We start from the raw sequence: 12,381 nt of genomic DNA on the forward strand, positions 1-12,381 counted from the left end.
CCTCTGCCCTCTTCTTTCTTCCATGGCCTTCTGTCCTCTATCAGATTCCCCCTTCTCCAGCCCCATATCTGTTTCACCCATTAATTTCCCAGCTCTTTACTTCACTCCTCTTCCCCCCCCTCCCCACCCGTTTTACATATCACCTTGTGCTTCTCCCTTCCCTTTTACTCTTCAACTTTTTTCTCTCAGTCCCTTCAGTGGGCCTTAAGTGTTTTACTGTACTCTTTTCCATAGATGCTGCCTGGGCTGCTGAGTTCTTATAGCATTTTGTGTGTGTTGCTTACAGGCTGTGAAGACAGGAAATTTTGTGATCACTTACATGTACTGACAACGCCCTTAAACAGATGATTATTGGAAAACACTTTATGAGTGCTACAATAAAAGCTAAAGCCCCAGAAAAAAAATGCATTTTGAAAAAAAAACTTACACTGCTGCAGATAACAAAGCAGCCTTGAAAATAAAGCTGTCTTCAAACTGAGGATCCTTGAATAGTATACTATAAGCAGGTAGGGAAAAGTTTGCATTAGAACAATTTGTTTTTATTATTTACATCAAAACATTTTGAACATGCGACCAGAAACTAAACTCACCTGCATACATTATTCTCAATAATGTCATTCAGTGCTGGTATAGGAGAAACTACCTTCCTAAAGGAAAAGTAAATTTAATGAAATAACAAACATGTGTCCCACAAAGCCAGTTTGATCTTTTAACTTATTCATTCAAATTCAATCAAAATTGCAACACCCCAAGTTACTAACCTTTTCTATTCATCAGTAAAGTTTTATGCATAAGGCAAATACAAAGCAGTTGCAAATTTTCATCCTTCCTCTTTCCCATATCCTGTAAACACCCACCCCACACACTTAGAAGCAGCATTTCCTTTCAAAACGGGATGCAGAATGTCACAATGAAGAAACTGAAAACAGGTTTTAACTGTTGGCAATTTTACATCTCAACTTTTCAAATCACAATCTAGCATTGAGCTATGAGACTTCTCTTACAAATCAAATGCATTTTCCCTGAATCACATTCATCTTTCTACTACACCTTTCACCTTCTCCTGAAACAGAATATTACGCTTACCAAATGAATCTCACAAAAAAATTATGAAAGGCACACCTTTTCTAGCACTTAAATCCACAATTATGATGTATGTACATATATCACATTATTTACTTCAGTACACAATAAGGATATTTCAATTTAGAAGAAAAAAATGAGTACTTACTTCCCTGGCTTTATTAAATCACTCTGTGTTGTTAGTAGGCCTTTTATACCATGGCAAAGTTCAGGAGACATTTCTACACCCTAGAACAACAAGTTTAATTTTGTACGGTGAAGAATGCGGGGGGGGGGGGGGGTCAGTAAGCAAAAATACAAATTCACTGTCGCACACTTACCTTATCATCACCATTTTGCAACTCAACAATAAAGTCGAACATTTTGTGGTGTTTTCCAACAAACAAAATATCACTTCCAAGACTATTCCGTCGAACTGCAATTAAGATATCCCAGAATTTAGTTCTATAGATATTTCCAGCATCTTTTCTCAATTCAATTAAGCTATGCTAAATCTAATTGCTACAATTAGTACTGAACAGTGTACCAAAATAAATTATTTTCTTAGTTAAAGCAGAAATTTCTTTTAAATAATTATGTAAAATCATTAAACCAATTATCCACATTCATTATTTTTGGCTTTTTGAGCTTTAGGTACCAAGAAACTTGTATAACCATACTTACTTTCATCAGGGGTGAGATCAGGGTAAACGTTTTCCAGAGCTGCTCTAAGCCGCCGTTCATCAACAAATGGTAGAAGTGCAACACCTAAAGACGCACACAAGATCTCCATTAATGCGGGAAATAACTAGGTAATAAATTTTGATTGGGCTTGCATAAGTAATTGAATTGTTAACCTTGCCACTTTAAACAAACTTGCAATCCAAGCAAGATACAAGGTGTCTTCACAGGAAATCAAGGCAAAAAAAACTTTACAGCATTAATATTTAACCACTTAGAATACAACTTTTGGGTATCCATCAGTGATTATACACCATTTTATATGCTCAGCGAGTGAGTAGGTGTCAGGGAATCTATTAATGTATCACCCCGATTCTTTCACGATATTCTAATATTATTTCTAAAGTTGCACAGGCTAACATTATTCTTGTACATTATTCTGTGCAACCTGGCACGGACATAATCAACACTTAATCGTCTTTTACTACTTGAGCAAATGTAGTCATTGAGACACGACGAAACAATAACATCTGCTCCTCAAAACAATTCTTTGTGAGATCTGGATGAATGCTCATTTAATAGAAACATTTCGTCCCAAGATCCAAAACAGAAATTAAATAAGACATTCAAGTCCAACTGAAACTTTTCAAACAGGTACTGCTACTAATCATAAACACGAGAAATTCTGCAGATGTTGAAAATCCAAAGCTACACAATACAAAATGCTGGAGGAACTCAGCAGTACAGGGAGGATCTAAATAAGGGAATAAACACTTGAAGTTTCGGCTACAGAAAACTTCTTCAAGACTGGAAAGGAAGGAGGAAGATGCCAGAGTAAAAAGGGTATGTGACATACAAAACTCTCTTCACAGTGAATCAGAATAAAGGATAAATCAAATAAACAAAATGATAATCATAATGCAATTGGATGCTGTGCTGGAATCTTTTCACATGCTTCATATTCAACACAGGGAGAAGACAAATTTTTACCTACATTAGAGTCTGCTCATCTCTAAAACTGAATATAAGGGGCTTGCCTGCATGAATACAAGATTCCTCTTCAATGTTGTAAGCTTGCTTTAACATTTCAACACCCTTGAAGTTATCAATTGTATCCACTATCATCAGTCCATTTGTTTACATTTGTAGGATTTCCGAACAAGACCAGATGAATCACCTGATTCTCTTAAATCAGATGGAAGCTCAAATGAACATTATGCATAACATCATCAGCTGGCTGAATATAAAACAGTCACTATCATCAGTATGAGAGTGTAAAGGATGTGGGCGTCCTAATGAATGGTTTGCAAAAGGCAAGAATGCAGGTGCTGTGTAATTAAGAAAGCTAGCAGCATGTTAGTGTATTTTGCAAGAAGAAATCAAATTCAAATTAGCAAGGTTGTGATTCTAATACATTGGGCATTGGTAACATCTGGAACATTATATTTAAGGAAGTATGTTAATGCGCTGGAAGCAAATTTAAGGTGGTTTACAAAACAATAGCTGGAATGGCAAATGGTGGCTAAATGGAAAAAGTCTGGACATTCCAACAGTATCTTCAAAATTTGTTGTCTCTTCTATCATAGAAATCAAAGGCATGAAATGCACAAAAATATCACTGTATGTAGTTCCACTCCAAGCTGTTCACCATCTTGACCTAGAAATCTATCACTGTTTCTTCATCAGCACAGGGTCCGAATTCAGAACATCCTTAGAGTCTCACTGTGCTATTGCATTTTCAGAGGGACACACTGCTCCTCCAACCACAAGGGTTTCCCCTGGAGTTCCAGTCTTTTTTTGCTCACATCCCAAAAGTGTGCAGAATGGATATTAATTGGCCACTTTTAGGTGCCTGTGTTGTTTAAGGAACTGGTAGAATCTCAGGTGAATTGATGTGACTGTCAGGAGAATAGGTTGTATGGAAAATTAATGAGAGAATGGCATTTTCCTGTGACCCTAGTACAAACATTATGGGCCCAACTGTTCTTTTGTCCCTGAAGAGTGGTTGCATTGAGCTGGAGCTATGGGAGTAAATTTAATCAATTTCTTCTATGTTTTGAAGACTTCTGTTCAGCCGATCTGCACTCCTCCTTTTCACGTTTAAATACCATGTTAATCTTTTACCATCATGAGTGGCTTACTCAAAGTATTTACTGGTGTTCACGTTGCGGAAGAGCATTTCCTGCTCTCCTTTGTGGCTGACAGACTCATGACATGACACACTACATCTGAACAGTTCCGTATCTGATTTTTCCGGTAATCTCTTTTCTTCCTCTTCCACTCCAAAAGTTTGCTGCTCTACCTCCATGCCTCTTCTTGATATTCAACATTATCTTTTGAACATTGACGGTGGCCATTTCAAGCACAATATCCATATCTATAAAATATTAGATTAAATCCATGTTCAATGGCTCTTGCTGTGATACTACCATTATGGATTAGTCTGCAATCCTTATTAACTAACCTTCACCATCAGTATTTGTATATGTTAACAATTTCACCTTGGTACTATTACTTCCTGTGTTTGGTTGCAATCAACCAGAACTTTCAAATTTCACACTTTCTTCCAGTTCCACTTGTTATTTCTACCACTTTTGGATTCCCAGTGGAAGTCATCTACATTGGCAAGATCCACATTTAAACAGATTGCCAATTCTTTTACCAATACCATGGCAAAAATGGAAGTACTACTCTAATTCTTGTGTGACTACCTCTTAAACTGATTTTCCAATATATTCTCTGCCCACGTGCAGAATGAATGCTATCACTTTTCTTCTCATTCCTTGCCCAATTCTACTGACCGCTCCATTGGGTTGCAAATTTGTGCCCAAACCTCCAGGAGAGATAAGCAACTTTGTATTTGTTCCAGGTTTGTTACAACAGGAAGTAAACAAATCACATTTACTCATTTTCTCCCGATTTATATGAACAGATCAGTGGCTTGTTCTACCTCATTGATTTAGCATTGCTACATATATTGAGTTTTATTTGACACTCTTGGGCTCAGTTCTTATGTTTTAAAATTTCAACTAATGTCCTAGGCAATCTGTAACCATCTGTTTCCACACACTCAAGATTGGCAAGGCATGCAGCGCAAAGTATTTGGAAAATTGATGCACTCATCTTTAACCCCTTTTCTGCCATCTTTTATTTGGCTGATAGAACATTTTAGTGATTCAGATCATTCTCATTGATCTGAGTTGAAGAAACTGTTTTGGATACTGTAATAATGAGAGATCTAGGAATCGTGCAATGCGTACTTTACAGGAAACCCTGCTACATTTAACATGCAGCAGGGATTTGCTTCACGAACTCCCACAGACTCTGATGACCCTGTGATTTCAGTCCAAGGTCGGTGTGACAGCATCCTTCGGGAGGGTGAACCCACATAAAGCATCCACCCAGATGGGGTAACTGGCGCAGTACAAAAGACTTGTGCTGATCAACTGGCTGGAGGGTCACTGGCACCTTTAACTGCTTGCTTCAGCAGTTTGAGGTATCCAACTGCTTTAATCAGGCTTCAAAAGACAAATGTGGCAACCTTCCTCAATGACTATTGTCCACTGTGATGAAGTGCTTTGAGAGGCTGCTGATGATATACCTCAACTCCTGCCTGCAGAGCAACTTGGGTCTGCTTCAATTTGCCTAACAGCACAACAGCAGATGCTATTTCATTGGTTCTTCGCTCAACCCTGGAACATCTGGACAGCGAAGATACATACATCAGGATGCTCTTACTGATAATAACTACATTATCTTCCCATCAAAACTAATCAATAAACTTCAAGACCTTGGCCTCAATACCTCCATGTGCAACTGGATCCTCGATTTCCTAACTTGCAGAACCCAGTAAGTTCAGATTGGTGACAGCATCTCCTTCACAAACTCCATCTGCACAGGTGCACCACAAGGCTGTTTGCTTATCCCCCTGCTCTACTCACTTTACTCTATAGCTGTGTGGCTGAGCACAGCTCCAATGCCATAGTTACTGACGACACCACTGTCATTGGCTGAATCAAAAGTGGTGACAAATCAGCATATAGGAGGGAGATTGAAAATCTGGCTGAGTAGTGCACCAACAACACCTCTCATTATGTGTCAGCAATACCAAGAAGTTGATTATTGACTTCAGGAAGAAGAAACCAGAGGTCCATGAGCCAGTCTGCATCAGGGCATCAGAGGTGGAGAGGGACAGCAACTTTAAATTTCTCAGTGTTATCATTTCAGAGGACCATGCTGGGCCCAGCACGTATGTGAAATTACGAAGAAAGCACAGCAACGCCTCTACTTCCTTAGAAGTTTGTGAAGATTTGCCATGAAAGCTTTGACAAACTTCTAAGGATGTGTGGTGGAGAGTACATTGACTGGTTGCATCACAGCTTGCTATGGTACACCAATGCCCTTGAATGGAAAATTCTACAAAAAGTAGTGGATATGGCCCAGTCAGTCACAGGTAAAACTTTCCCTACCACGGAGTACGTAGCAGAAAAACAGCATCCATCATCTGAGAGTCCTGCCACTCAGGTCATGTTGCTGCCAACAGGAAGGTGATATGAGGGCCTCAGGACTCACACCATCAGGTTCAGAAACAGTTATTACCCGTCAAACATCAGGCTCTTGAACCAATGGGTCAACTTCAGGTGTCCATCACTGAATTATTCCCATATAATACGGACTTACTTTCAAGGACTCTTAATCTTGTGTTTTCAATATTTATTGCTTATTTATTTATTGTCATTTCTTTTATTTTTCTTTTGTATTTTCAGTTTGTTGCCTTTTGCACATTGGTTACTTGGTCCATCCTATTAGGTACAATCTTTCATTGATTTTATTATGGTTCTTAGATTTACTGAGTATGCCCATAAGAAAACAAATCTCAAGATTGTATATGGTGATATACAGTGCCTATAAAAAGTATTCACTCCACCTTGGGGTTTTTTATTGTTTTACAACATTGAATCACAGTAGATTTAATTTGGCTTTTTTGATACCGATCAACAGAAAAAGACTTTCATGTCAAAGTGAAAACAGATCTCTACAAAGTGATCTAAATTAATTACAGATATAAAACACAAAATTATTTTGATTACTCACCTCCTTCAAGTCAGTATTTAAGTAGACGCACCTTTGGCAGAATTACAGGCTTGAGTCTGTATGGGTAGCTCTCTATCTGCACATTTGGACACTGCAATTTTGTCCCATTCTTTCTTACAAAACTGCTCGAGCACTGTCAGGCTGCATGAGGATCATGAGTGAAGTCCAGCCACAAAGTCTCAATTGGATTGAGGTCTGGACTCTTGACTTGGCCACTCCAGGACACTAACTTTGTGCTTTTAAGCCATTCTGCTTAGCGTTGGCTTTACGCTTGGAGTCATTGTCTTGCTGGAAGACAAATATCCCAAGTTGCAGTTTTCTTGCAGACTGCATCATGTTTTCCTCCAAGACCACCCTGTAATTTGCTACATTTTACCTTCTACCTTCACAAGCCTTCCAGGACCTGCTGCAGTGAAGCAGCCTCACAGCATGATGCAGCCACCACCAAGCTTCATGGTATGATGTTTGGCTTATGCCAGAGATGGCATTTAGTTTGACGGCCTAAAAGCTCAATTTTAGTTTCACTGCAACATAGAACCTTCTTCTAGCTGACTTTAGAATCTCCTACATGGGATTCTAGCTGAGATTTCATCTGAGTATTTTTCCCCCAACAGTGGCTTCTCTTTGCCACTCTCCCATAAAGCAGCGACTGGTGAGGCATCCGGGCAAAAGTTGTTGCATGCACAGTCTCTCCCATCTCAGCCTCTGAAGTTGGCAACTCCTCCAGAGTTGTCATAGGTCTTTTGGTGGCCTCCCTTACTAGACCCCTTCTTGTATGGTCACTCAGTTTCTGAGGACGGCCTGCTCTACGTAGATTTACAGCTGTGTCATATTCTTCCCATTTCTTGATTGACTTAACTGTACTCCAAGGGATATTCAGTGACATGAAAATTTTCTTGCATCAATCTCCTGACTTGTGCTTTTCAATAACCTTTTTGGAGTTGTTTGGAGTGTTTTGACTTCATAGTGTGGTTTGTGCCAGGATACTGACTCACCAGCAGTTGGACCTTCCAGATACAGGTTTATTTTAACTACAATCATTTGAAACACCTTGACTACACACAGGTCTCGAAAAATGTATCTCCATTTATCTAATTATGTGACACAAAAAAACAAATTGGTTGCACCAGTGACGATTTGATGTGTCATATTAAAGGAGTGAGTACTTATTTTATGTTTTGTTTATAATTAATTTAGATCACTTTGTAGAGATCTGTTTTCACTTTTGACACGTCAGTCTTTTCCTGTTGATCAGTGTAATGAAAAGCCAAATTAAATCCACTGTGATTCAATTATTGTAAAACAATAAAACATGAAAACTTCCGGGGTGGGGGAGATTGAATACTTTTTATAGGCACTGTATATGTACTTTGAACTTTGTACATTCAGCACAATCCTGGGATTGCTTCTTATCTGGAATTCTTCTATCCATTCAGGAAGCATCCTCGAGGATTTTCCATTCTGTTGAAAGCATTAGTTGCCCCTTCCTTCTGTGGCATTGATTTACAAAAAGTTAGATCATCATTGTCAGGATTCTTTGAAGCTTTAGCCCAACAATATATCATTGTTTGCAGAAGTCTGCAGGAGAGGCTGCTTAACACAAAGAAAGCAAACCAGATGTATTATAACTGTGTAGATTGACATTTCATTCACAACTATTATAACCTTGCATCCACAGTCTCTTACTGTGATCTTGCCTGCTTGTGATAATATTTTCTCTGCATCTACCTTTCCACAACCCTGAAGACCTCCATTAACCTTCCTGTAAGGTACAACCTAATACTAGTGATCATACTAGTAAATCATTTTTGACATTCTCCAGTGCCCGTTTTAAAATATGGTGATCAAAACCGTTCACAGTCCTCTTTAAATAAAGTCTATTTTCCTGTATTAACTTTGAAACATAAAAGATTCTAGATCGCACCCCAGAGTTCAATATTTATTTCCAAGGCTGAATATTAAAAAATAAAAAATCTAATTATAATACAATGCTGTCAAGGAAGAAATAGCTGGACTACTATAATCTGATTCATACTTATTCATGTTACTAATGACAACAAAAATTACCCTCTCATTGCTGATCCTTGCTCAGCTTCTGAATCATAATACAGTTAAATTGCTTCCGGCACAAGAGATCCCTTCTCACATCGAGTTCAGCTTTTAACCTATACACTGGGTTTTGCATATCAGGCTGCTCGTACGTATAAACGAGAAAAAAAGCAGTGGTCTCCAATTCTGATTTAAAACTAATAACCATAGAAATACAATCAGATATGAAAGAATATAGATGAAAATTTGAAATTCCTACCTTGCCAAGCATATTTCTTTCCATTTAAATCAATAGCGAAATCATCAGGATAGAAGTCAATGATTGAAGAGTCCTGTTAAATAAGATACATATTTCATCTGTACCCTGAGGATCCTCAGTTTATACAAAAAATACGAGATACAATTTTCCTTCAAGAAAAAAACCACAATCTCGATCTGCTTTATGTAGGTTATTGTCAAATTTATAGCCTATTTTGTGAATATTTACAGCAAATATATTCATAGTAAGCTTCATTCATTTGTTCAGTAATTAAAAATATGCATTTAAAAAGGCTATTTATATTCATCTTTATTTCATGGGGGTACATTAGTTCCAGATTTACTATTTTCATATGAAAATCAAATGATCAAGAAAGGCAAATTAAAAAGAAAATGTTTCACTTAGCTTTCAAAAAAAACAGCACTTTAATCTAACATTGTGGGACGGGAAAATCATTTAATTTGTCATTACATTAAAGTATGCATGAGCCCTTTGAACCAGATTTGCCATCAATACAGTTAGCTTGCTTGAGATTATAGACGCAGAAAGTAATGGACAGTTCATAAAAATAAGGGGCCACCTTTAAACTTTCATGTATGTTGAAATCTTTTTAAAACTGATTTAAAATGTTTAATTGATTAGTTATACCTTGGTCAACCATAGCAACTTGTTAAAACTTGGTTTTAAATCTACCTTAGGATACTGGCACAATAAATACGAGGGGTGATTGATAAGTTCATGGCCTAAGGTAGGACTAGTCAATTTTAGAAAACCTAGCACATTTATTTTTCAACATAGTCCCCTCCTACATGTACACACTTAGTCCAGCAGTCGTGGAGCATACGGATCCCTTCTTTGTAGAAGTGGTCCACAGCGGGGTGATCGATAAGTTCGTGGCCTTAAGTATATTATCACTCAAAGAGTCGAACTGCACGTGCAAGTAACGAGCACGTCTTGAACCTCCAGGTGGTCCACAGCAAGGGTGATTGATTAGTTCGTGGCCTTGGGTAGAAGGAGATGAGTTATACAGCTCTTCTTACATGAACGTGCAGTTCAACTCTTTAAATGAAAATGCAGAAAGTTTGAAGTTAATAACTCATCTCCGTCTACCTTAGGCCACGAACTTATCAATCACCCCTGCTGTGGACCACTTCTGGAGGTCCAAGACGCTAACTTCTACAAAGAAAGGATCCGTATGCTCCACGACCGCTGGACTAAGTATGCAAATGTAGGAAAAATAAATGTGTTAGGTTTACTAAAATTGACTCTGACCTTAGGCTACGAACTTATCAATCACCCCTCACATATTAAGATGTTTGTTATCTAAACTCTTCTCACAACACATTACAATCTGTATTCATATTTTAAGCTAGTTTAAATACCTCCGCATGAAAGATGCAGTTAAATGACTGAACCAGTGAACCACAGGTCTGGACTGACAATTCAGAGCCAAAAATTCAAATCTCAAAGGAGCGGGGTAGTTTAAAAAAGATCTCAAATTAACACTAGTAATGGCAACCAGGAAATCACCTAATTGTTAAAACTTATGTCTCAGTAATGTCATTCAGATAAGGAAATCTGCTGTGTTCCCTGATGCGTAACAAAGTCTTATACGGGTCCCTAGACTTTCAAGCAAACTAATTGACACTTATCTGCAATCTGAAATTACTCAATCTAACAAGGTTATTACAACAATAATCTAATTAGGTTTATCACAACAGCCTCAAGCAGGGATTGACAAAGAACTTGAGATGTGCCGGCACATCCCGTGTAACAACAAAAATAATCATAGTAATAGGGAAGGAAAATCCTCCATTGGAGTGAAAGATGACGTAATGAAAATGTATATTTAGGAAATGATCCGTGAAAGATAAGTTTCATATTCTACAACATGAATAATTTAAATGATAAATCTTGCCAAAATATTAAAATAGTTTCATTAACTTCCACTATTTGAAACCCTGATAATTTGATGACAATCTCATGCGGGTATCTGTTTTGAGCAAGTCTTGCCAACATTTTCTAATTAATAACTCACTGGATCTTCCATCAATGTCCGCCAGGTCTTTGGGAGGAAGTTACCACTTGCTGCAGGAAATACTCCCATCAGTTGTTCCAGTGGTTTGAACTGCAAAAAAAATGTATCCATGTGGCAACAACTCAATCTGCTGAAACAACCCACCTAACAATGAAACTAAGTATGGTCCACTCTTTACTCCTATCAGATGCCTTCTTCTCTAGCCCTTGACCTTTCCCCACCCACATGGCTTCACCAATCATTTTCCAGTGCGCTTCCTTCCCCTCCCCCCCACCTTTTTATTCTGGCATCTTCCCTCTTCCTTCTCAGTCCTGAGGAAGGGTCTTGGCCAAAAATATCAACTATCGATTTATTTCCATGGATGCTGCCTGACCTGCTGAGTTCCTCCAGCATTTTGTGTATGTTGCTTTGAAAACAAATATGTTATAAAGAGTGGAGGAAAAAACTAAGGAGGATGAGACGATCCAAAAGTTTATATTTGGATCATGAAGGGTACTTTGTGCACTTGGTTTGTGGAAATTCGGTATCAAGCAAGAATGAATCGTCTCTATTTGATAAATAAGAAACAAATATGCTTTTAGAAAGTCTGTACTGAGAGATCAACAGAACAGTTCAGGGAACTAGAGCTGGAGCTGGATGAACTTTGGATCATTCATGAGGCAGAGGCAGAAACAGACAGGAGTTTCAGGGAGATAGTCACCCCTAAATCAGGAGACAGGTAGCTGGATCACTGTCAGGAGAGGTAAGGGGAATAGACAGAATGAGCAGAGCACCCTTGTGGCCATTCCCATCAATAATAAGTATACCGTTTTGAATACTGTTGGTGGGGACGACCTATCAGGGACCAACTGCAGTGGTTGTGTCTCTGGCACGGAGACTGGACCCTCAGCTCAGAAGGGAAGGATGGAAAAGAGGACCGCAGTAGTGATAGGAGATTCGATAGTTTGGGGGACAGATAAGAGGTTCTGTGGAAGAGATCGAGAATTCCGGATGGTCTGTTGCCTCCCTGGTGCCAGGGTTCACGATATCTCAGATCGAGTTCTCAGCATTCTCAAGAGGGAGGGTGAGCAGCCAGATGTCGTGGTCCATGTAGGGACCAATGACGTGGATAGGAAGGAGGAGGAGGTCCTGCAAAGAGAATTTAGGGAGTTAGATGCAAAGTTGAAGGACAGGACCTCCAGGGTTGCAATCTCAGGAT

At 38.6% G+C, this 12,381-nt stretch overlaps 1 protein-coding gene across 2 annotated transcripts in view; it reads right to left on the reverse strand.

Annotated features, from left to right (window-relative positions):
• The window catches only part of xrn2 (5'-3' exoribonuclease 2), a 105,924-nt gene that overhangs the window by 27,465 nt on the left and 66,078 nt on the right, over window positions 1-12,381 (reverse strand). For both annotated transcript variants that reach the window (XM_072265560.1, XM_072265559.1), the window contains 7 exons: window positions 11,184-11,273; window positions 9,146-9,218; window positions 1,747-1,830; window positions 1,404-1,498; window positions 1,232-1,311; window positions 591-647; window positions 428-496 (listed from right to left, as the gene is read on the reverse strand). In XM_072265560.1, coding sequence (XP_072121661.1) covers window positions 428-496; window positions 591-647; window positions 1,232-1,311; window positions 1,404-1,498; window positions 1,747-1,830; window positions 9,146-9,218; window positions 11,184-11,273 — 548 coding nt within the window. The remainder of the gene's footprint in view (window positions 1-427; window positions 497-590; window positions 648-1,231; window positions 1,312-1,403; window positions 1,499-1,746; window positions 1,831-9,145; window positions 9,219-11,183; window positions 11,274-12,381) is intronic.

The sequence above is a fragment of the Mobula birostris genome, chromosome 8 (assembly GCF_030028105.1).
Source record: "Mobula birostris isolate sMobBir1 chromosome 8, sMobBir1.hap1, whole genome shotgun sequence".
Taxonomy (NCBI): Eukaryota; Metazoa; Chordata; class Chondrichthyes; order Myliobatiformes; family Myliobatidae; genus Mobula; species Mobula birostris.